We start from the raw sequence: 25435 nt of genomic DNA on the forward strand, positions 1-25435 counted from the left end.
GTGCCCCCTTGTCCTTTTATTCTTTGACCAGTTATGCTGCATTTGACCTAAATGCCCAAAGCTCCAGATAATCAGCCGACTTGGCTACACACTTGTGGCCAATACAGGTCATTTTTCAATAGTTCAACAGCCCTCCAATTACTCAAATCACACTATTCATTCCCTCATCTGATAATTCCAATCTGCACAGAGTTGGGACCCACAGCTGATTTGGTAGAATTTTTTTGTCCATGTGTACTTTTACATTCATTTTAGCTGTTCACCCCTTTTCACTATTTAGTATGCCACACAGATCCCATAAAACGTATGCATATGTTGGTACAATGTAGAATACAGAACATTTTAAACATAACTTAAACTGAAAGAAAATCACCAGCGCTCAGTCTAACCCACACTGTGGCTTTGACCAGAACTGAAACACTGACTGTAAACCCATTTCCCACTACAGAAATTGCGCAATATGTTGGCGCGCTAAAAATACATGTTAATAATAATCATTTCCCCACCTATTAACCAGAACACATACTGTGGTGAGACGTTGGTGCAGAGAAAACTGCATTGCAGCTAACCTGCCCAGAAACCTCCTGGTTGATAAAAATGAGTTCTGTGAAATGAGATTGTTAAAAGTCCAGATAGCGCCAATAAAATTCTGTTCTCTGAAACACTACCACAACAGAACTGCAAAGAAATCTGCTACAGATAATGTCATTTCATAACCTTCCCAGCCCTGTTATGTGTAAATCATGGTCACTAGAAACACTGCTGCCCAAACTGCAAATATGCAAAGACTGCCCTGCACAAAATATACTCCACCAGCAACTGGGCAGAATTGTAATGATCCATTTTCCCAGCATGCATTTCTGATGCAGTCGGGTTGCAATCATTCTATGTAATTTGTATAATAATTGTTACTAAATCTTTTATTTCTATTAAACAATGAAAACTAAAGATATGTATGAGTTTATTGATAGGCATTTTAGGGGCATAATTAGGTTTACTTCTTGGGATATACCAGGGAAATAAACCAAATGAACACTTGAAAACATTTCGGACTATGGATCCTGAATCATTTTGGCACATCCTTAAAATTATTTATTTATGGATTCTTATGCCATTTTTCTAACTACTACTAATGTTTAACTGGGGAGATTTGAAAATCACTAGTGTTGAGCTTCTTGTTGATAAGATGTTTAATCCCTTTGATTTTGAAAAGTACCTCCAGTTAACTTACTTATAGGATAAGTAAACCTTTAAAATAAGTGAATTTAAAATTGACGAGGATGCTATGCTAAGAAATTTTGCAATGTACATTCATTATTTATTTTGTTTTTATTCCAAGATATTAAGGGATACATGTACTGTTAATATGAATGAATTTTGTTACAACAGCGCCACCTGCTGGTCAGTTTCCAACTAGTCTGACCACCAAGTAGTCAAGGAAGTTGTCAGGTGAAAGAAAGAGGCTGCTCTGATGTTCTTCTGCTTAGGAAAGATGTGAGAAAGGTTTCTAATTTTTTTTCCTAAGCAGAAGAACACCAGAGCAGCCTCTTTCTTTCTCCTGACAACTTCCTTGACTACCGTATATACTCGAGTATAAGCCGAGTTTTTCAGCATCCAAAATGTGCTGAAAAAGTCTACCTCGGCTTATACTCGGGTCATCGGGCAGTAGCCGAGATTGCAGTCACTTTTAATCATTCCTATACCAACAGTTCACTTGGGGAGAGACTGCAATATCCCACAATGCCCTCTGTTGGTTTTATGAAAGAATTACAGTGACTGCAATATCACACAGCGCCATCTGTTGGTTGTATCAAAGAATAACAGTGACTGCAATATCACACAGCGCCATCTGTTGGTTATATCAAAGAATAAAAGTAACTGCAATATCACACAGCGCCATCTGTTGGTTGAATAAAGGATTAACAGTGATGGCAATATCACACAGCGCCATCTGTTGGTTATATCAAAGAATAACAGTAACTGCAATATCACACAGTGCCATCTGTTGGTTGTATCAAAGAATAACAGTGACTGCAATATCACACAGCGCCATCTGTTGGTTATATCAAAGAATAAAAGTAACTGCAATATCACACAGCGCCATCTGTTGGTTGAATAAAGGATTAACAGTGATGGCAATATCACACAGCGCCATCTGTTGGTTATATCAAAGAATAAAAGTAACTGCAATATCACACAGCGCCATCTGTTGGTTATATCAAAGAATAAAAGTAACTGCAATATCACACAGCGCCATCTGTTGGTTGAATAAAGGATTAACAGTGATGGCAATATCACACAGCGCCATCTGTTGGTTATACGAAAGATCAGTGATGGTTTTATGACACACAGCACTCTCTGCACAATTCTCTGTCACCATCAACTTTGCAAAGAAGTCCGGTTGATCGCTGGGGGAGTCTCTTTGGCGGAAGGTGCGCTGCTGGGAGACAGGGCTGTAGTTGTGTCTAGGCTTATACTAGAGTCAATAAGTTTTCCCAGTTTTCGTAGGTAAAATTAGGTACCTCGGCTTATACTCGGATCGGCTTATACTCGAGTATATACCGTACTTGGTGGTCAGACTGGTGGGAAACTGACCGGCAGATGGCGCTGTTGTAACAAAATTCATTCATATTAACAGTACATGTATCCCTTCATATCTTGGAATAAAAACAAAATAAATAAATGTAAATGGCAAAAGTGCTCATAATATCACCTTCATTCATTTTAAATTCACTTATTTTTAAGGTTTACTTATTCTTTATACATTATCTGGATAACTGCTATCCAGAAAGCTCTCCATAGACTCCATAGACTCCATTTTATCCAAATAATCCAGATTTTTAAAAATGATTTCCTTTTTCTCTTTAATAATAATACAGTACCTTGTACTTGATTCCAATTTAGATATAATTAATCCTTATTGGAAGCAAAACCAGCCTATTGGGTTTATTTAATATTTACATGGTTTTCTAGTGGATTTAAGGTGTCCATAGACGCACAGATAATATCGTACAAAACAAATTCTGTACGATATTCGGTGCGTGTATGGTGGAAAAGAGCCAACCTATATCGGCAGAAGACTTGGATATCAGTCAGCTCGTCTATCGGGCTGGATGGAACATTTTGATCGGGCACCTTTGAAGGCACTCAAACATCGGCCATTGTTAGTGCTGAATCGTCAGATACAGGTAGAATTCCATTGTTTCTACCTGTATATCCGACGATTCATCGCTAAACGTGTGTATTGAAACGAACGATCTTTCTGGGAAAGATCATTTCCAAGAAAGATCGTAAGTGTTACGTCTGACCACCTTTAAGGTATAAAGATCCAAATTACGGAAAGATCCGTTATCTGGAAAACCCCAGGCCCCAGCATTCTGGATAACAGGTCCCATAACTGTATGTGTTTCTCTTTTGTGTGTTATACCTATTACTGAACTGTTCAATGCAAGACAATAAAGATGGAATCAATAAAAGACTTGGTTACATAGCAGCTATGGGTGTAAAAAAGATAGGTCAGTCAAGAGCAACATTGTACTCCAATAATGACTTCCTTTCTGGTTCTGTAACAGGCAAGTTTAATCCTCTGTGTGGTAAGAAAGAGAGAGAACTTTTATATAGAATACATTAAGACAGTGATGCCCAACCAGTGGCTCGTGAGCAACATGTTGCTCCCCAACCCCTTAGATGTTGCTCTTAGTGGCCTCAAAGAAGTTGCTTATTTTTTAATTCCTGCTTTGGTGGCAAGTTTAGGTTGCATAAAAAACAGATTTACTGCCAAAGAAAGCCTCATGTAGGCTGCCAGTCCATATATAGGCTACTAAATAACCAATGACAGCCCTTTTTTGGCACCCCCTGGACCTATTTTCATGCTTGCGTGGCTCCCTACACTTTTTACATTTAAATGTGGCTCACTGGTGAAAAAGGTTGGGGAGTCCTACATTAAGATATTGACTGAGCCCTGGCTATTCAAGATAACACAATTAACACAAATGTACTTCCCTGCCCATATATTTGAGCATAAAGAAAAGCACAATTATGAGCTAAACTGCATAATAATAATTATAGTTACTGCTTAGATAACTACGGGTATTACCAGTACTTTCATTTAGTATTTTATTTTCTCCCCAACAAATAATTTAGACCCCAAAAATGAAGACATCTGGCAGTGCATCATGTTCCATATGGAATATTTTAAAAGTTAATTGAATTGTGAATATCTACTTCAATCATTGCAGTTTTGATAGTGCCTGAAGCAACAAATTACTTGTGATACTACAAGTCACAAGCTTTTTCTATTTTATCATTGCATATTTTTCTTGGGAAAGTCACTGCTCATGGTTCTTCAGTAGCACTACCCAAGATTAATAGAAGGAGTTTTTTAAGAAATCTGGACATTCTGGTTGGCTTCACATCTTACTAAGGAATTGGTTTCATAATGAGAAGTAATTCTGGGAAATTTGTAGTGCCTTAGTAATGTCAGACAATTCTTTTCAAAGAATCCTGGGGTTATAATGTTCAGTTCTTATTACAATGTGAATTACAGACATGTATGTGGCTTTATTCAGAATGCATTTTGTTTTTTAAGTTTTTTTGTAGAAATGTGTTTTCCATCTAAAGTTTACTTATTAGTTTACTTGTATATTCTGTATGTGAAATATGTGTAGACAGCAATCAATATTCTGTAGTAGTGAGTAAAGAAAAACCTATGTATTAGTCTTTTCATTACATTTTCCTACATGCCTTCTTCCTCAGTAACTGCTTCTTTGGAACATAGAGCATCTATGCGTTATCTTCACAGGTTGAAACCCATAGGACGAATTGTCTTTAAAATGCTACTAAAGTACCTTTATGGTTGAAAAGGGGTAAAGTAGCTTTAAATTAACTTTTAGTATTTTATAGACCGTCCATTTATTAACTTTTCAGCTGATTTTCATTTTTTATTTAAATGTTTGCCTCTTTCCAGCTTACAAATTGGATCAGTGACTTTATCAGAAACAAATATTTGCTATGTGAAGCTATAATGTAATTAACATTGTTCCTTTGTATTACTTATCCTTTTATTCAGGGCCTCTCCAACTCATCTCTTAGTTGCTCATTTGATCCACTGGTCGCTAGAGTAAATTGGTCCCTAGCAATCAGCTCTTGAAATTCCACAAAAATGTACCAATTGCAAATTGTCTCCAAATATCACGGTTTACATCATACTTACATAACACTATACAGTATATCGTATAGCCCTGTACATGTAACATCAAAGGCACACATAGGATTGGTTGCTATAGGTTACTGGGCAAACGTAGTGCCTTTTATTGCGTATGGGGGTATGGCATTTAATTTAATATGGTAATCTGAAACTTTTATTATGTAAAAGGCTCATTGAACATGCAAAAGCCATCAGGAAAGCAAATATTGAAAATGAAAGGGACATTGCTGAATTGCTACATTGCTTTGAATCAGAACAGGAAAATTGGTTGATGAAAACAGGGAGAAGGCTAATTATAATGTTTCCCTGTTTGTGCTTCACTCACTAGAAGATCATTTCTAGATATACTAATATTTAATACATTTATGGATGCCTCATACCTAGTCGCCAGAAAAAAGGATGGAATCGTAAAGCTTTTGCTGATTTTAACACAGAGAGAGAGAGAGAGAGAGAGAGAGAGAGAGAGAGAGAGAGAGAGAAAGAAATACAAGAGTCCCCTGCACTCAACCCTATATATGTGTGTGTAACATAATTACCTTTCAGGTAATTAAAACTTTTTTTTTTTTTTTTAAAACATTAATTCAGTTTAGTCAGGAAAACCCTATAGGCGCGAATCTGAATATTTCCACTGAATGTACTTGAACTTATCTGAACTCCGGGATTGGCTTAACCTCAGGGAAACCCTTTTCCTGTTCACCGTACTTCTCTGTAGTTCTGTGGTAAAGTCCTTTGAACACCACTGGTAAATACAGCTGATTATTTAGAATAAGAGCTGAGCTATAAAGTCCTATGACTGCAGTATGTTTTTAAAGAAATAACTGGAAACATATGGGTTATGCAGCAGTAACAGAATCAACTGTAGTTTTCTGTTTTGCCTAACATATACAATTGTACAGCTGCTTTTATAGCTTATACAAGTAAACACCCTTTTTACATACTTAGGCTAAGATTCGGGGAGATTTACTCGCCCAGTGACAAATCGCCTCTTTTTTGGGCGACTAATCTCCCCGAAAAAACTTTCCAGCTGGCTAGAATCTAAATTGCCGGTGGGATGGCACTAAGGTCACTTCGTTTTCTGAGTGCCTCCGAAGCGCTCCGAGTGCCATCCCGCTGGCAATTTATATTCTAGCGGCGGGAAGGCTTTTCTGGGAGAATAGTCGCCCAAAGAGGAGGTCATTTGTCACTGGGGACTAAAACCCCCTGAATTAGGAGGGTTTATGCTAAATAATGTATTTTCAAACACATTTACATGCTCCTAGTGATGGGTGAATTTATTCGCCAGCCATGGATTTGTGGTGAATTTCTGCATTTCGCCACCTGCGAATTGTTTTGCAAAACTTCTGCAAAAATTCACCAACAAAAAAATTAGCGGCAACGTCACGTGTCAAAATGATTGACTTTGATGCATTTGGACAAAAAAGTCGCACATGTAAAAATTGCTGCGCATCGTAATGCTGAAGAAACTACTGCATAACCTTCAGGCTATAGACGCTTGGCATATACAACATCCCACCACAAGGGATTATACTTTCTACTCACATCGATATAACGTATATACTAGAATAGATCTTTTCCTAGTGTCGCACATTAGCCTAAAAGAAGTACTTTCTACTAAAATACATGACCGCACTTGGTCTGATCATGCGCCCATTGCATTATATTTACAACCGCCTACTTCCGCCCCCCGAACAAACACTTGGTGATTCAACGAAGCTGTACCAGCTAGAAGACCCACACCGACACTCCAAACACATAGCCACAAACCTAATATAAGACTACTTGAACAAATCGAATATACCAAAACTGAAACAACAAGATGTCGCAAGCACTAGAGCAGGAAATAACAATAGATGAAGTCAAATTAGCTCTAAGCAACACTCCTACAGGCAAGAGCCCAGGACCAGATGACTACCCTATAATTTACTACAAAGCATTTCAAGGGGTACTCCTGCCACACTTAACTAATGCACTAGAAGACATTAAAAACAATAAATCATGCTGATACAGAAACCCGGTAAACCTGCTGTAGACCCTGGTAATTACCACCCAATTTCTCTAATAAATGGTGATGTTAAACTCCTGGCCAAGATAACAGCAACCAGACTGCAAAACTTTATCCCCTACCTAATAGGTTTAGAACAGGTAGGATTTGTACCGGGTAGAGAGGCACGCGATAATACCACGAGATTGTTAGACCTACTCTATATAGCCAAGAAGAGACAAATTAAATTGTTACTACTATCCACAGATGCTGAAAAGGCATTTGATAGAGTCAACTGGCACTATATCATAGAATGCCTGAAATACTATGGACTGGGATCAAATATCCTAACCTGGATACAATCACTTTACACCAATCCTATAGCCCAAGTAAAGGTCAATGGCACACTATCTTCTCCAATCCTAATTAAGAACGGCACGAGGCAAAGATGCCCGCTTTCTCCTTTCCTCTTTATCCTATCTCTTGAACCCTTCTTAAACACAATCAGACAAAACCCATACATACATGGAATCAATGTCACTAGTCGACAGCATAAAATATTATCATATGCTGATGACCTTTTATTCCCCATCACCAACCCATTAGAATCTATAATCTACAAGTTGCAGTCCAACTGCATTCAGCACTTATCTGCACCACAGTGGGGCTCATTTATTAAATACTCGTGTTTAACAGACCTGCTTTCTGTTTCATTGTTTTAAGAATCAGAACCAGAAAACAACTTTCTGTTGCAATTGCAGTTGCAATTACATTTATAAATAACAACATGTAAATCAAAAAAAATAAAAAAAATGTCACACATCAATACTTTTGATACATTGACTTCAATGCATACGCTTTTCGCCATGTTGCTAATTGTTTTGGAGTTTGTGAAATTTTTGGGCGAAGCCAAACGGGACAGATTCGCCCATCACTACATATATATGCATGATTATGCTATTTTACTTATTCGTTTGTTATGGGTAATAACACTGGCAAAGTATCACCATAAGGGCTAGTCCACACGGGGAGATAGCGACGCGTTTGCGGTCGCGGCGACAAAGCGCCGCGACCGGCGCAGGCGACAGTTTTGTATGGGCGCCTATGTAAAAACGCCTGTGCTAACCACACGAGGCGATGCGCTTTTCAACAGTCGCCTGAAAATGCCTCGCCAGGCTTTTTCAGGCGACTGTTGAAAAGCGCATCGCCTCGTGTGGTTAGCACAGGCGTTTTTACATAGGCGCCCATACAAAACTGTCGCCTGCGCCGGTCGCGGCGACTGTCGCGGCGCTTTGTCGCCGCGACCGCAAACGCGTCGCTATCTCCCCGTGTGGACTAGCCCTAAAGCAATGACACACGTATGCTGCTAGAGTACTGGGTAGGACATAGATAATGTGTGCTGTATCTTTAAAATGGTAGATTAACAGCCTGGACAAAAAGGCGAAATAACACCATGGAGCTCTTGATAAATTGTTGTATTTTAAAGTTTTGCAATGGGATAATTACGACTGTTACAAGCAAAAATGCCCCATAGTGAGAACTACTGCAGGAATATTTGCATCTTTGCATTTCATTTTCATCACAAGAAAGTCTCAATTCATATCCACCATGATGCTTGTCAAGTATCAGTCCTACTGCATCTGTTGCACTGCACTGTTTGGATATACTGTAGGGCTGTCATTCATTTTGTTTGTGAATTGATGCTAATGAATGGTGTTTCTTTGCAGGCTTTGCGGTGGCACAGTGTATAAACCAGCACAGTTCATCCCCAGCATCCTCACCATCCCCTCCTTCCAGTGGCAGCTCCAGCGGAAGCACCGGAGTTTGTGATTCTGGAACCACCAGCTTAACGTCCACTCCCTCCACACTGCACAGTCCGTCAGGTAATATGACCCCCCTTAGGGAGTGTGTCATTGTATCATGGGTGCAGCTGAAGCTTCAGAGAAGTTGGGGCTAAATCATAAATCTGCAAGAATAAATTAATAAAGCAACAATTTAGATGCTGGATTTCATCCATGATTGTACAGATTGCCTTGCAATTGTGTAGAGGCAAGCACACTGAAATTGCAACAGGGAATTAAACTCCTCCTATTATTAGAAGCTATATAGTATACATGGTATGTGGAATGCAAAAGGATTGAGGAGGCTCCTGCCTTGGACCCATTGCACTTAATAGCTTCAATAAATTTCATGTGGCTTATAGCAAACTACAATAATGGCAACAGAGTTACAAGTCGGTGAGTGAGGATATGTTTCCTGTGAAGATAAAGGTTTTACACCTTTTCTGTTTGGACTGAACCTCTTGACATTGCCTACATTTGGCATAAGGGAGAGGTTATAAACAAAGGTTAGACTTTCCTGGCCAGTAAGCTTCAGATTCCCTAGTTGTTTTTATAGAGGGCAACATATACACATTTACCTTCACTGTATTTAACCAAATAATATTAGGATATACTGTCATCTACACTAGGAGAATTCTTTTACTTAAAATCTGTAAAAATCAATTGGTCTTAATAATTCTTAACTGGGCATTGTGCAGCATTTTTAGATGTAGTGTTCTATTAAATACAGGCTTGAGTTTGGCTGAGCCAACTGAGGACATTGTCATTGTGGCTTTTACCTTGTCTCAAAGCATCTTGCATTTACCAATAAGATCTAAATTAGAGTCTGTAAATCATCTGCTAATTGCAGGGCAAGATTTAGTTGTCACGTCTAGCACATTGAATGACATGGTGTCAGTAATGGCATTAGCATGGTATTCACTTGATGAAAGTTGAGTGTGATGGCACGACACGCTAAGGGGAATGTGAAAGTGACAGCCTTTTAAGGTTGGGGCTAATTCCAGGCTATTTGCATCCATGCTTATTGTACTTTGCACATGAGAGCAGGTTGAACTGGCATAGTGGTGCTCAGTTCAAGGTATAAGGCAGTGATGCCCAACCAGTAGCTTGTGAGCAACATGTTGCTCTCCAATGCCTTGGATGGTGCTCATAGTGGCCTCAAAGCAGGTGCCTAGTTTGGAATTCCAGGCTTGGAGATGAGTTTTGGTTGCATAAAAACCAGGTGTACTGCTATATAGAGCCTCCTGTAGTCTGCCAGTCCACGAAGGGGCCACCAAATAGCCAATTTTAGCCCTTTTTTGGCATCTCAGAAAAATTTTGCATTCCTGTGTTGCTCCCCAACTCTTTATTTTTGATGTGGCTGACGGGTAAAAAAGTTTGGGGACCCCTTGTATAAGGTGTGTGTATATAGGTGCAAGTACCTTAATAGTGTTTAAGCTTGCACCTAGAACAACATCATCTTTTTGGAAGAAGGTGGTTGAAGATAATGAAAGACTCGTTGTAAACGTCCATGATTGATGCATCCAACACATTATGGGAATTATCTCTGCTTAGAATTTAAACAATTTTGCATGGAGACATATTCATGTAGTATACCATTTTAACTGTACCATTTTAACTGAACTTGAGCTGGCATAGAGACTTTGTTTTCACTCCCAGAATGGCCTTTTTTTTTTATTTTCCGTGGCCCATTAATTTCAGGAGGTAATTAGTGCTGGCATGAAGATCGATATAGGCATCTTCGATTAACTAAAATTGCTAAGTGAATGGGAATGCACTTTTAACAGACTTTTAATAGTGCATTAAATGGCTCTGATTTAAAGATAGAGCAAATGCAGTCATTAACATATGGGATGTAAATATGCCTGAGGGGAGGATTTTTCTACTGAGCTGTTATTCATAATGCAGATAAGCTCTCTTTAGTATAGTTCAGATTTACTAAGGGGTTCACTTTTAGAATTCTTGGTTTATAAGGGATGGTGAGTTATGTTCTTGCATAATATAAATATAAATTACCCTTCAAAAGCATCAGCGTGTGGGAGTAGATAGAATGTGGTCCATACCATCACTCCCTGCCACCCAGAAATCCCAACCTTTATCTAATTGCAAGAAGGTCGTTATTATGCATAAAATAGTTCAAAATATGTGGTTTAGACCACCTCTAAATAGCTTCACTATTTAAAACATATGTCACATTACTTTTTTTTTCAATTGTTGAGTCATAACAGAAATGGCACCTAAATATATATATATATATATATATATATATATATATATATATATATATATATACATATACAAAAATTGACAGCACTCACAAATTGTGTGCAAAAAGTTATATTATAGTGAAAAAAGCATATACATCACCATATGTGTACACATTTTGTAGCGACGTTTCGAGCCTAAACTGGCTCGAAACGTCGTTACAAAATGTGTACACATATGGTGATGTATATGCTTTTTTCACTATAATATAAATTTTTGCATACAATTCGTGAGTGCTGTCCATTTTTGTACATTATATAACGAGGGAAGACCGGAAAACCTCATCTGGACTTGCACCACACATACGAAGAGAACATAGCGTGAGTGCTGTTACTAACCAATACAAGCGAATATATATATATATATATATATATATATATATATATATATATTATATATATATATATATATATATAATTTAAAAAAAAATAGAGAGAGAGAAGGTATATTTTGCTCAAAGTTTATGCTTCTGTTATTTGGAAAGAACCAGAGTTTATTTCTGTAAGTCAGATACAATTGGGGAAGTATGGTGATCCCTGCTATATTTGTGTTCTGAATCTGTTCAAGAAGAAACATCTGTTAAAGGCTAAAGGACTACATCGTGCCTTATTTGTTGGTGCAGCTTCTTTATCATTTCCTTCATAAGCAGAAGTCTGTTCTATTTTAACAAGGCCACTTAACATCTGCCAAAGTCTTAAATTAATCTTGCTTATTTAGTCTTTTCCCTTGGAATTCTTTGAACTGGTCTGAACCTGCCAGCTATGCATTAATGCAGTATTGTGGAAAATGTGTTTTAGGTTTATATAAAAAGAAAGAACATTATAGTAAATATAGAGGGGTTAAAGGACATCTCTATTTTTGAGGGGGAATGAATTCATTATTGGGCACATTTACTAAAACCCTAACTGGATAATCCTGAAAGATTCCGTCTGTTGGATTTTTTTTTTGTACAGTTAAATAAATTTCCCTAATTTGTCGGAATAAGTTCAGCATCTTTGAGCAGTCAAATTCCCTTCTTCTCTATGAGGTGTTCGAGCTCAGCAATACTGTCTAACACCCCATGAATCCCAAGAAAGAATGCAATGTAAGAGGGGTTTATACTGTAGGTTTAGAAGAACTTGAATGTTCCAGTATGAAATATAACATGTTAAATCTGGAAGGATTCATTGTTTTTTTACAACCCATTACTGTCATTACTGCTCTGTAAAAATGCCAGTCCATCATAAATTAGTCCAATGTATAAATAGTGAGTTTATCTGTGCATTGTGTGTACAGAATATTTCTTATTGAAAGGCAGGTGGGTACTTCCCTACATTATATGCTAACAAGAACCAGTGACGCATTACCATCTGTTTTATCACCTAATCTTCATGATGTATTCCCTATATATAATCATAAATGAAGGAGACCAATGTATAACTGTGAAAACAAGCACACGCATTGCATTAATATAAACCAATATATTATAAAAAATATATAAAATACTATACTTGATTTAAGTAAGTAAACTTTCGGAAACGTAGCCTAAAAACCTGTGCTATGCTCAATTTGTATACTGAATAAACAAGCACTCTGTTATCCTTGTCCTTGCTGTCCTATAAGACCGCTTCTAATTTGGCCGGAGAATGTTAGTTTTCCAACCATTGAACTTCACAGTCTAACTCGTAAAGATATTTGTACCATTGTACCCCTTATTTAAAGGGGTTGTTCACCTTTACATTAAATTTTAGTATGCTGTAGAGAGTGATATTCTAAAAAAAATTTGCAGCTGTTTTTTTCATTTTTTTATTTGTGGTTTTTGAGTTATTTAGCTTTTTATTCATCAGCTCTTTAGATTGCAATTTTGGCAGTCTGGTTGCTAGGGTCCAAATTACCCTAGCAACCATGCCATGATTTGAATAAGAGACTGGAATATGAATAGAAAGAAGAATAATAAAAGTATCAATTACAATAAATGTGGAGCCTTACAGAACATTAGATGGGGTCAGTGAAAGCTGCAAAGAGTCAGAAGAAGGCAAATAATTAAAAAAAACTTGTTATCTCTAGGGGTCCTTTATATTGACTTCTTCTGCATATCTTTCTTTTTAATTCCTTTTAATGAATTTTACAGACACCAAGGAAGAAAACTGGTATATATAGGCATCTGTTTTGACTAGCAACATTTTTAATGCAATTAATAGTTTAAACTCTTCTTGGCTTCTTAAGGCCCATTGGGGTTTAGGATATTTAAGCTTAGGGAAGTTAATTTTTGAGACCATTCCCCCTAGGCTTCTGCCTTCTTACTCTTGGTGTAATGTCTAGGGGCAAATTGAGTTTGAATTTTCCTTTTAAGATATCTCCAACCTGATAATTATTTAATTTTCTAACCTGCTATTTTATTAAGGGGTTTATTTCCCTTTTTTCTAATTATTGATGAAAATATCTTAAGAATCTGCACCTTTTGAGCACAAGTCAGCTTTTGAAAAAAATCAGGTACATTTCTTATCTTTTTATAATTGATGAGTTAACCCTTGAATAGAAAAGTTAATTTAGATACAAGCGCGTTGATACTTTGATCCCAAATGATTAGGAATCACCTTCATGTTATTATTGGAACACTGTTATTCCAAAGGATTCCCTTACTTGTGGCCAGGAGGTAGTTTAGTTTATGGTGCATGAGTAGTACAGCTGTAGTGGCAGAAATATACGATTCTGATTCAGGTGCTTGTTTGTTTTAAATGTAGTAAAAACTCCCAAGGCCTTTTTCTGTGGGGCAAAATAATATTCTTCAGAAGCAATAATTGTGTTGTTAATTACCTATAAAGCAACTGAATTAACTGTACACTTGATTCAATATTTTTATCAGGTAAGAAAGTCCAGTTGTTGCTCCAAGGCATACTTTAAAAAAAAAAAAAGTGAATACTAATTAATTACATCAGCAATAGTACAGGTATGGGACCTAATTATCCAGAATGCTCAGGACCTGGTGTTTTCCAGATAAGGGATGTTTCCGTAATTTGGATGTCAATACATTGTCTACTCAATTATTTTAAATATTAACTAATTCCAATAGGATTGTTTTCCCTCCAATAGGGATTCATTATATCTTAGTTCGGATCAAGTACAATGTACTGTTTTACTATTACAGAGAAAAAGAATATCGGAATTATTTGATTGAAATGGAATCTATCAGAGACTGACTTCCCATAATTTGGATCTTTCTGGATAACGAGTTACCGAATAACAGATCCCATACTTGTAATACATTGTTGTCTTAGTGCACAAAGAGTAAAACATAGTACAAGGGAAGCAGTTCTGTATGATATCTGGTGGGTATAAATGAGATTAAATATGGTGCCTTTGCCTGGTGTGTCATTGGGTTAGACAAAGCAATTTATTATGTAAAAAACTGAATCGTGGAAGCAATATAGCTATATTCAACTGAATGTGTGGGTAAGGTAAGCTATTAGTTTGCACGTCCGTAGCAGGTATTAGTTTGCACGTCCTTCTAGGAGACCAGAATGCATTTGTTTCGTTGTCTTTGTCTAACCTGCTATTTTAATGTGTCGTTTAACCTCTGTGCTCCTTTCCTTTTTGTATTCTCCTTTATTTGTTCCACTGCTACAGCCTCTATGATCTGTCACTATGTTTCCCTCTAGTAAGGTCTGGCAGGAAAGGAAGACGGCGAGTGTTTAGTCTCTCGGAGGCAGACAGTCACGGCGGACACTGGGTTTAGGCCATCCAGCGGCAGCTGCCTCAGTGAGTCTTGCAAAAATACATGGCTTCCAGACTTAGCTTATTAGAGATCAACCACAGATCCAGCATCCATACTTGGTCATCATCAATGCCACACCCTAAATCACATAACCATGAAACTGTCAGTTTTTAATCTGTTTCAGGTCTGTGAATTCTTAAAGTGGAAGATAAAACACGTATAATAGCTGATGTTTGCTATGTTCTTTATGGAACCATCTGTGATTGATGTACATTCTCCCTCTTCAGTTTGCTGTTCCTTTCTCTGGGGACAATCTAAAAGTTTCTCTTTATATGCAGATACATTTGTGCATGCGTTGTCTCTGTATGTGACTTGTCCTTGTGTCTATCTCTGTCTATAAAAGCTTCATTCTTTCATGTTGGCAAGATCACTTCTGCATGTGGGATTCTCTTTTTATTGTTTTCTCTTATGTAGAATTTTCACTAAGATTTTGGCTTTAAAGATCTGCCGTACCAGAAATCGTGCACTATAAAAAACTTAAAATTCGAAGGTTTATGATCATGCTCTCTGGTTTCCACCCACACATTGTTTACACACGTTGATCAGAGGAGGCCCCAGTGTCTGTGTGAGAATTTGAGAAAGACCTTTGTTTGCTTTATTGGAGCAGGGTCTGATGCAGTAATTGAACAAGTAATTCCCAGGCCATTCACCCGGACCCCCTTTCGGATGCATTTTTTTGTAGCCGATTTGCGTAAGCATCCAACAGGCCCTGAGGGGGTGTGGGCCCTGCTGCAATTGCACCCGCCACCCCCGATCCCTGCAGTTTTGCCCCTGGTCTGATGTTAATTATAAAATACTGTTGTGAAAATACAGCCAGTTCCTAATAGACCAAGTTGTCCTCAATTTGCTCCCACTGTGCTCCGTCATGCATGTACCTTATCCCATGTAGTACACGATGGAGAGTTGGAGGCAGGACAACACAGATTTACCCCCATATGTAATTAAAGGCATAATGGTTGCCCAGGAGTAGTAACCAATAGCAACCAATAAGATCCTTCCTTTTAAACAGGTGACCAGTAAATGCTACCTGCTGATTGGTTGCTATAGGTGATACGAAGTGTAGCAAACTTTGCTCCTGATATTACATAACCCCCGTAGAGTGCAAAGGGCTATTCATTAAACTATATGTGGTATAGCCCAAACATATAGTAGACTGCACTAAATTTGCCCAGGAGCAGTAACTCATAGTATCCAATCAGAAGGTAGAATTTACGTCACCTTTTTAAAAGCAAACCTCTTATTGCTTGCTACAGGTTACTGCTCCTGTAAGTGCTTTTTGTTTTATATGAGGGTAGTGTAATAAGTTGCACTTAAATTGTCTTTGTTGTCCTGCCTCCCACTCTCTTATCATGTACTATCTGTAAAATGTTTGTGTTAATTTGTCAGCTTTATGTAAATAAAGAATAATAAATAATGCATTTTAATATAGTATCACAGCAAGTCGGTAATTTGCCTTAACATTTTTGCACAAGTGATACCGTTTGTGACAAATAGGTTTTGACTCCCACAATCTCCTTGCCCCACCCTTTCTTCCTGCAACTGTAGCAAAATATATGTAGCTGTCAGAATTTTCTCACCAACATCTCCATACCTTTCACTACAGTTAAAGTGATACTGACACTATAAAAGCGACCCTTCAAAATATTCATGTCAACTGAACTGCAGGGGAAGCCTAATATTTCTTTATCAAATGCTTAGTGTGCTTCCTCAATATCTAATCACTCAAACTTGCTGGCTCTCACTAGTGTCCTGTAAATTGATGACTCCTGCTGGAAGTAGCCAACCAGAACAGAAGCTCTGTCAGTGACTGATATCAGTGTGTGTTGGTTGAACAGCAGAAAACAAGTTTAGTTGAGCAACTAAATAAATTATTAAACATATAAACAAGTGTAAATAAAATAAAAGCAATTAGTGAAACTTATTTATTCAACATCGGTTGCGGTTTAGTAAATGTTCGTAATAGCAACAGTTGCCATATAATTTGTTTCCATCTTATCAAGACATAGTCGCAATGTAGTTTTTACAGAATTATGGAAAAGTTAGGGCAATTATATCCTTATAAATGGCGCGTTCTGACATCAGGGGCCCCAAAAATATCTTTATTTTTCAAACTTGTGCATCCAACGTTTCGACCCACATTAGGGCCTTTATCAAGGATAAAGGCCCTAATGTGGGTCGAAACGTTGGATGCACTAACCAAGGAGTGCGGGTCCTCTTTAACTTTACATAAATACTTTGACCCAGCACCCACGTTTATGGAAGACTGGTTCAGAGTGCAAGCGTCTATACATATACATACACACACAAAATTCATAATTTTCAAAGTGGCATAGTTATTGAACATAGGCATCAGATCCATTATCCAAAAAGCCTACAATCATGGGAATGCCATCTTCCATAGAATCCATTTTAAGCAAGTAATTCCAGTCTTTAAAAATATTATTCCCCTTCTCTCTGTAATAATAATAATAATAATAATAATAATAATAAAACAGTAGCTGGTACTTGACCCAAACTAAGTTAAAATTAATTTATTTACTTACTTATGTTTTTTAGCAGACCTAATGTTTGTAGATCCACTTTACAGAAAGATCCCTTATCTGGAAATCCCAGGTCCCAATCACATGAAAGAGCCTTCCGTTGTTTTTCTGTTTGTTCAAACTTCACAAAAAAGTCAACTGTGCCCTTTAAAGGGGTTGTTCACATTTGAAATAACTTTTAGTATGATGTAGAGAGTGATATACTGAGACAATTTGCAATTTGTTTTCATTTTTTATTATTGAAGGTTTTTGAGTTATTTAGCTTTTTATTCAGCAGCTCTTCAATTTGCATCTTAATCAATCTGGTAACTAGGTTCCAAATTACCCTAGCAACCATGCATAGATTAGAATAAGAGACTGGAATAGAAGGATCCGTAATAAAAAGTAACAATAACAATACATTTGTAGCCGTACAGAGCATTTGTTTTTAGAAGGGAGTCAGAGACGCCCATTTGAAAGCTGTAAATAGTCAGAAGAAAATAACTATAAAACTATAAAAAATAAATAACGAAAAACAACTGAAAAGTTGCTTAGAATTGGCCGTTCTATAACATAATAAAAGTTACCTTAAAGTTATACCACGCCTTTAATTGGCGTTCTGCATGTAATTCCATGCCAACTGTCACATATAATGCATTTCACCAACATTGTGCATTTATGTGGCCCAATATCAAACTGTTTATTTTATCAGCCAGTCTTGCTAATAATAAATGAAATAACTTGAGAATGACATTTGAAGACATAACCTTTGGTGAAACTGTTGGCTCTAGAGTTTAGAACCACCTAGTGGGTAGTGCCATGTTAATGATGCTTCTTCATATCAGTCACACAGACATAATATCCTGTTTTGTGTCCGTTATCATTTCTGTGGTTATTTCCTGCATACTGTTTAGTCATAATTTTGAGCATGTTTATGAGCTGTAGTTCATCAGAAAAGCCAGATGATAAAGCTAAGGAGTAATGAAAGAGGTGACTGTAGAACCTGATAAAAATAAGCAGAACTAGAGTCGATATTATTCTAATGAAATGTTCCTGTTAGTGTCATCCGTCTCAGCTGGTTTATTCTGGCCAGCTTCTACAGTATTACACTTTCTGAATTCAGATTGTCGCACCGCATGGAAACACTTCTATTTACTCATTGTTTTGGGTGATAAAATGTTTCATTTTTCATTCTTCAGTTGGTTTGGGGAACCTTAAAATACCCAGAAAAAAAGCAGTTCTATAAAGTATCAGATAATACACTCCATTCAATTTTATAAAATCTATTTCTAAAAATTTCTATAATAAAAGGGTCATTTTACAAACTCAGAACAGAGTATAGAGTCCTGTGGTGATTCTGCAGCATAGAAAGACATTTTTCAATTTTCAATTGCTCATGAACAACATGTTGCTCACCAACCCCTTGGATGATTCTCCCAGGGCCCTCAAAGCAAGTGCTTATTTTTGAAATACAGGCTTGGAGCAAGTTTTAGTTGCATAAAAAGCAGGTGTACTGTCAAACAGAGCTTCCTGTAGGCTGCCAGTCCACATATATCCTTTATTTGACACCCACATGAACTTTTTTCTTGCTTGCGTTGCTCCCCAACTCTTTTTATATATGAATGTTGCTCAAGGGTATAACTGATTGTGGACCCCCACTCTACACAATATATCAATGCTACATTAAATGGGTAAAATCATAAAAAAATAATGCCTTCAATGCTCTTCAATGGAGAGAAGCAAGCAGACAAACTGTGATACATTCATAGTTCTTATGTGCTACTGGCTAAACCCCTCATTCCTCCCTTTCCCTGCTGGGAGCTCATTGTAGAATCTGCCAGGAAACTTTCTAACCATGGAGTTTGTTGGCATTCCTTCTGTAAATCTTTTTTCTCCCTGCAGGTGGTTTATGGAAATGTAGTACATTAAGGCTAATGTTAGACAGGGAGTTTTCTCAGCTGGCAGAAAAGCAGGCAGTGCTTCCTGTGCAGATTGCCATTGACTTCAATAGCAACTGGTTCCCACCACGCATACAAGTGGATTTTGGCCTGAAAGTGCTCAAGTCTGCACATCCATGGAGAATATGCCTTGTGTGACATCCTGAGTGATGGAAATGAACAGTAAAATATAGAGGCTGTTTTATGGCCACATTTTTTCTCCAGTAAATTATCATAAAAATTCAGTTTGGCTAAATAGTGGCTATTATTCAACAGCATTCCGTTTGGAATGGAGACTAAGGGGCCTCCCATTTTTGCGGGATGCTTCAGTCATAAGTTATAGCAAATAACAGTTGATGGTGGGTCCACATTTCTGAGCATTTTTGGCCCCTTTATAAAAAGGACCCTGTAGCTCACAGAAGCATATACACACCAGAGAACTATAGGCCATCACACTGGTGAAGGGATTGTGTACTTTTTGATACTGTCATGGAGATGAAACAAATTCCAAAATATTTTCTTAAAGGAAATTTAACTTGCCATGCAACAGTTTTTTGAACGTACATTTCAGCTTTCTCATCCCTCATAGGTGGATTTAACACCCTATTGTAAAGGTATTAATCGAAATGATGTTTCATTAAAAGTTATGATGTTCTCTGTCTCCGAGTACCCAATCCCTCATATTGTAGGTTTAAAAAAAGAGAACAAAGTAAATTAGACATCTATTTAATGGTGGTCATCATAATGTGACATCTTCGCATTCTTAAGAAGACTTCATTTATCTGTACAATAAACATTTTCTTTATCAAGCTGTAAAATTATTGCATAGTCCTAGACATTCTTTTGCAGTACGTTAAATGCATAAATTAAGGAATTAGGGTTGCTTGTTGTGGCATTCAAAGAAGGAAATTCCCAATGCAAAACCAATAAATTTGTAATGTCACCAGTAGTACGTGGGGTCTGAGTGCACATGCAACTCAAAGTGAAGGTATCCAACCAAACAGAATACAGCAGGCACTCACAGATCCCATAAAACAGGCTTGTAAAAGAACAGAGAACTTTATTTCAGACTAGGAAGTAAATTAATACATAAAACAGGGCTATGTATTTATTTACCTTGTGGCCTGAAATAAAGTTATCCGTTGTTTTACAGGCCTGTTTTATGGGATCTGTGAGTGCCGGCTGTCTTCTGTTTGGTTGGATTTCTTGTTGTGGCACCCAAACAATTTTTTTAGCCATGTTAAAGATTTCTTTAGAATACATTTCTGGATTCTGCAGAACTTCTACTAAGCAAACAGCATTCTTTGCTTGTATTGGTTCCTCTTCAGTACAAAAGGATGCTTGGTCTCTTATTGTAGAACTTATGAGAAGGACTGCGATTAACGGATGGAAATAAGGCTCAATCGGCTAAAGAGAGAAAGTTGTTATTACAATGAAACAGCGAGAGGGATTTTTATTTTACCTTTTTTCTGCTCCAAACAACTTAATTCACTCATTCTTTCAGTCTCAGGTTGAGACCCAACTCCAACAAGTATATTCATGTTACTTCCAGCAGAACAAAGGATGTTAGGTTGAGATGCGAGCCATTGAGAACCTGCCAGCAATAAAACGGAAATCTGAGGGCTGTTACCACTTGGATATGTATTGTTCCGCTAGCTGAATGCATTCTCCTGCCAAGCAATGTCTTTACTTAGCATGTTGTATTTCTGTGTCTCTCAATGAGAACCATGCAAAAACTTCAGCTGGGAAGAAAAGTGTATTTTTTTTTTTTTTTTTATCTTGTCATAACTGGATTTTTTTTATCTACTTTGTTGTTGTGTGTCTTGCACCTCTCTTCATAGATGTTACTTAATACTAGCACATTTTCACATATTTCCATGTATTACTTTTTTTATTAGATGATGCATCCGTTTGTGACCAGCCTCAGCTGACTCCAAGCAACCAAGAAGAAAGTGCTGATGAGGCTCAGGCAGCAGTCTCCAAAATAAGGAAAAGTTCTTTAAACAAGTCAGACACTGAAAAAACCAACTTGGCTCCCAGTCTGACTCCAGCACCCCAACCAACTATATCTTTAATATCTGATGAAAACACAGATGCGTTGAGCGTGGAATCCCTGACTCTGGTTCCGCCTGTTGACCCACAAAGTATTCATTCGATCAGTAGCATTTTACAAGCTCACATCGAGTCAGAGACCTCTAGTGACAATGAAGATGCCACTGGTGTGCCCCCCGACACTGAGCAAGCAGTAATAATGGAGACACAGTGATATATCTATTTTGTAAGATATTGAAAGCCATAATAATGACTTGAGCTCAACATTCAACTACCATTTGCAGCTCTTTTCTTTTGGACTGAGGAACTGGTTCTTTTTAGCACTGTCCTGATGTTGTAAAGTCAATCTTTCTATAGACATTCAGAAGAAATAGCCATGTACAGAAGTTACCAGCCAGTTGATGTCCCCATAAGAACTGCCCTGCGCTGCTTTTCATGCTTCTGCTTTCTAACCAGATGTGGGAGATATGAGACTTTATTTAACTTAAATTAAAGCCACTGGAATGATAACGATTCTTGATTGTGATAATCACATTGCTTTTTGTGTTGATTGTTTTGTTACATTTGTGGTGTCTGTCCCCTTTCCACAGATGACACTGTCCGGTCTTTGCACTGGCTGTCACTTGAACATGTTATTAGCTTTTCCTTGCGTTCAGTTTCATTTTAAGTTGTTTTTGTCTGGTCTTGGCTGGAGGCTAGGTTCAGTCTTTGGTCAGGGCTTTTAACTTATGAAACGAGTACAGATATACTAAAATATCAGCGTGTCACTCATTAAGTCCTAGTTTCAAGAATTCCAAGGACACCAAATACATATTCTGCCCTAACTGTCATTTGAGAGAGACCCTGCCATTGCTCCAAGACCTACAACATGGGAACCACTGGCATAGACTGTTACTGACCATGGTGGAGCCATAGTTTAAAGCTTCTTAAACAGAGACCAACAAAGTTCAGCTTATGTTGCTTTAGACTATTGTGCCACTCCTTCATTGGCCATTTTTGGTCTGTGTAGCCTTTTGCTTTTATTTAAAAAATTCGGCTGTAACATTCATGTCTTATATATGAATAAAAGTCAACAGAAACTTGGTTATTCTAGTCTGCTGAAAAACAATACACCCATTATCCGCATACATTCTGCCATAGCAACATCTGTACTGTGGGTATCTATACCTGTGTATAGTATGTTACAATATGATGTTTTAATATTGTTATTTCTGGGGGGGGGCATCCAGTCTTAATAATCAGATTGACAAATAATTAAGAAAAATGTTTTACTCTTTTGATTTCATTTTGTCTAATGACTATTGAACATTGTAATAATGACCAGTTCCAGTACACAACAAAAAGCCTCTGACTCTTATCGACTCTCATACAGGTCATATTTATTAATTTTATGAATCTATTCAAATATTTTACAATACTGTTTTTTTCTTTAAATTAATGTATGCTTATCTATGACAGCTCCCCTGCATTATGTTTTAATAAGTTCTTTTCCCTTGCTCCATTGAATTAGAATTTAGTTTTCCCGCATAAAACCCTGTATTGGAGAAGTGATTCCATTGTCAGATGTAGAGACTGCACAGTATGGGGGCTATTTATCAAAGGTCGAGTTAGTGAGGTTTTTTAATACCTTGAATAAACTCAAATCAGTGAATTTGGGGTCAAAACCCTGAATACTCTAATTTATCAAGTTTTTGGCGAAAAAAAAAAAACCTCAAATTGCTCAAATTAATCGAGTTTTTGAACAAAACCCACCGAAAAAAACCCGAACATCATGAAGGCTACAAACATCTTCAAATGGTTCAAGGGACCTCTGCCATTGACTTCTACATGACTTTGGTTTTAGCTGGACTATTTTCAAAATGAAGCTATAGTAATCTTCGGGGTATAGTAAATCTTGAAAAATTATATATTCTTTTAAAAACCTGAAAAATTTGCTGTTGTTTTTTAACACGAAAATTCGACTTTTGACACAAAACTACCCTTGAATTCTTCAGGTAAAAAAACAACTCAACCTTCGATAAATAACCCCCTATGTGTTGCTTAAAGTAATCTCCTTGAAAGGTCAATTTAAAATGCTTTATGTAGTTCATAGAACTGTTCTCTGCCCAAGTACAGCAGGCCTGTGCTCTCCAAACAAATGTTAATTTATTGCATATTCCCTACGCACACTATTGCATACTGGGTTCATTATCAGTATTTCAGTCATATTGCATACAATTTAATAAAGCTTTTCACATTTGCATTATCTAACTGTGCTGCACCTCTTCTAATTCATTTTCTGTGTAAATGTAGTATTGCAAAGGAATGAGTTCCCAAATGCTACATACATAGATGCATCATCTCTTTGCATACATTTTTCTCTTAAAGGAAAACTATACCCCCAAAATGAATACTTAAGCAACAGATAGTTTATATCAAATTGAATGACATATTAAAGAATCTTACCAAACTGGAATATATATTTACATAAATATTGCCCTTTTACATCTCTTACCTTGAACCACCATTTTGTGATGGTCTGTGTGCTGCCTCAGAGATCACCTGACCAGAAATACTGCAACTCTAACTGTAACAGGAAGAAGTGAGGAAGCAAAAGTCAGAACTCTGTCTGTTAATTGGCTCATGTGACCTTACATGTGGTTTGTATGTGTGCACAGTGAATCTTATGATCTCAGGGGGCGGCCCTTATTTTTTAAAATGGCAATTTTCTATTTATGATTACCCAATGGCACATACTACTAAAAAAGTATATTATTATGATAATGGTTCATTTACATGAAGCAGGGTTTTTACACATGAGCTGTTTTACTCATTATCTTTTAATAGAGACCTACATTGTTTGGGGGGTATAGTTTTCCTTTAAATGTGTTTTTTGGAGAGCTTTAAAGGAGAAGAAAAGGCAACAATCGCTGGGGGGTGCCAAAAGTTTGTCTCCCCCCCCCAGTGATTGAATTCACTTACCTAATACCCTAGACTAGTGCTCCTATTGGCAGAAAACTGCCGTGTCCTGGGTTTCTACCAGCAAGCACCCTGGAGTGATTCATGTGCAGTAAAGTAAAACCCTGAACTTCAACAAAAAAAGCCAGCGTTTTCACTCTACTGCACATGTGTTGGACCCAGGATTTTAAAGGAAAAAAAAAAGGATGTGCTGTCATGGGGTTACAGTCTTCATAAATATGAATGGGGTCTATTCTTGTGCGGCAGAACAAGGAAAGTCACAACATGGACTGTGTGTGTCCTTAGAGGGACTTTGAACATATTCATGAAACCCTTTGCTGAATACAAATGTTGCATGCTATTAAAGAGCATTTTAAAAAACGCAATCAAAATATGTTTCTACTGGTATGAGGTCTACAGTTCAATCTTGGAGGTGGAATGCTTCTGTCTGTTCCTGTATCTTCACAAAGTACTAGATTTACCCCTTATCAAGGCAATCTAATTATGACCATGTACAGCCTCCTTACCTGGACAAGTAACAGTATTCTAGTGTGTACACAGCATGCACACGGCTCACACTAAGGCTGAATAACAAACAAACGTACATAAATAACTTTCTTTTATTTCTAGAGCTGATGTACATATTAATATATTCATCTTTAAATTCTCAAGAGTACGTATTTCTTCAGTACTGTACTTTTGATTTTATCCTTTAAGTGCTTGAAAGTGCCCTTGAGGAGCCATTAATGATAATTTCTTGTAGTCCAATGACATTGAATACAAACTGTCCTTCTGGCAGGCAGACATAGGAATGTTGTGGCCCAGTACAGTTGTATCTACTGTACGTTACCTGACTGATCCATAAATGTCTCTCACACTAAGATTTGCCTTTTTGCATTAAAGTAGTCGGAGTTGCTTCCTTCACAGCAATCTGACTTTTAGC

At 37.3% G+C, this 25435-nt stretch overlaps 1 protein-coding gene across 6 annotated transcripts in view; it reads left to right on the forward strand.

Moving 5' to 3' along the window:
* clec16a.L (C-type lectin domain family 16 member A L homeolog) overlaps window positions 1-23800 on the forward strand; it is a 130655-nt gene extending 106855 nt beyond the window's left edge. For 3 of the 6 annotated variants that reach the window (XM_041576983.1, XM_041576982.1, XM_018236297.2), the window contains 3 exons: window positions 8915-9070; window positions 14936-15031; window positions 21402-23800. In XM_041576983.1, coding sequence (XP_041432917.1) covers window positions 8915-9070; window positions 14936-15031; window positions 21402-21769 — 620 coding nt within the window. In that variant the 3' untranslated portion in view covers window positions 21770-23800. Of the gene's footprint in view, window positions 1-8914; window positions 9071-14931; window positions 15032-21401 lie in introns of all 6 variants that reach the window. The other 3 variants (XM_041576984.1, XM_018236298.2, XM_018236299.2) reach the window with 2 other exon arrangements.
* Window positions 23801-25435: the final 1635 nt, after the last annotated feature.

The sequence above is a fragment of the Xenopus laevis genome, chromosome 9_10L (assembly GCF_017654675.1).
Source record: "Xenopus laevis strain J_2021 chromosome 9_10L, Xenopus_laevis_v10.1, whole genome shotgun sequence".
Taxonomy (NCBI): Eukaryota; Metazoa; Chordata; class Amphibia; order Anura; family Pipidae; genus Xenopus; species Xenopus laevis.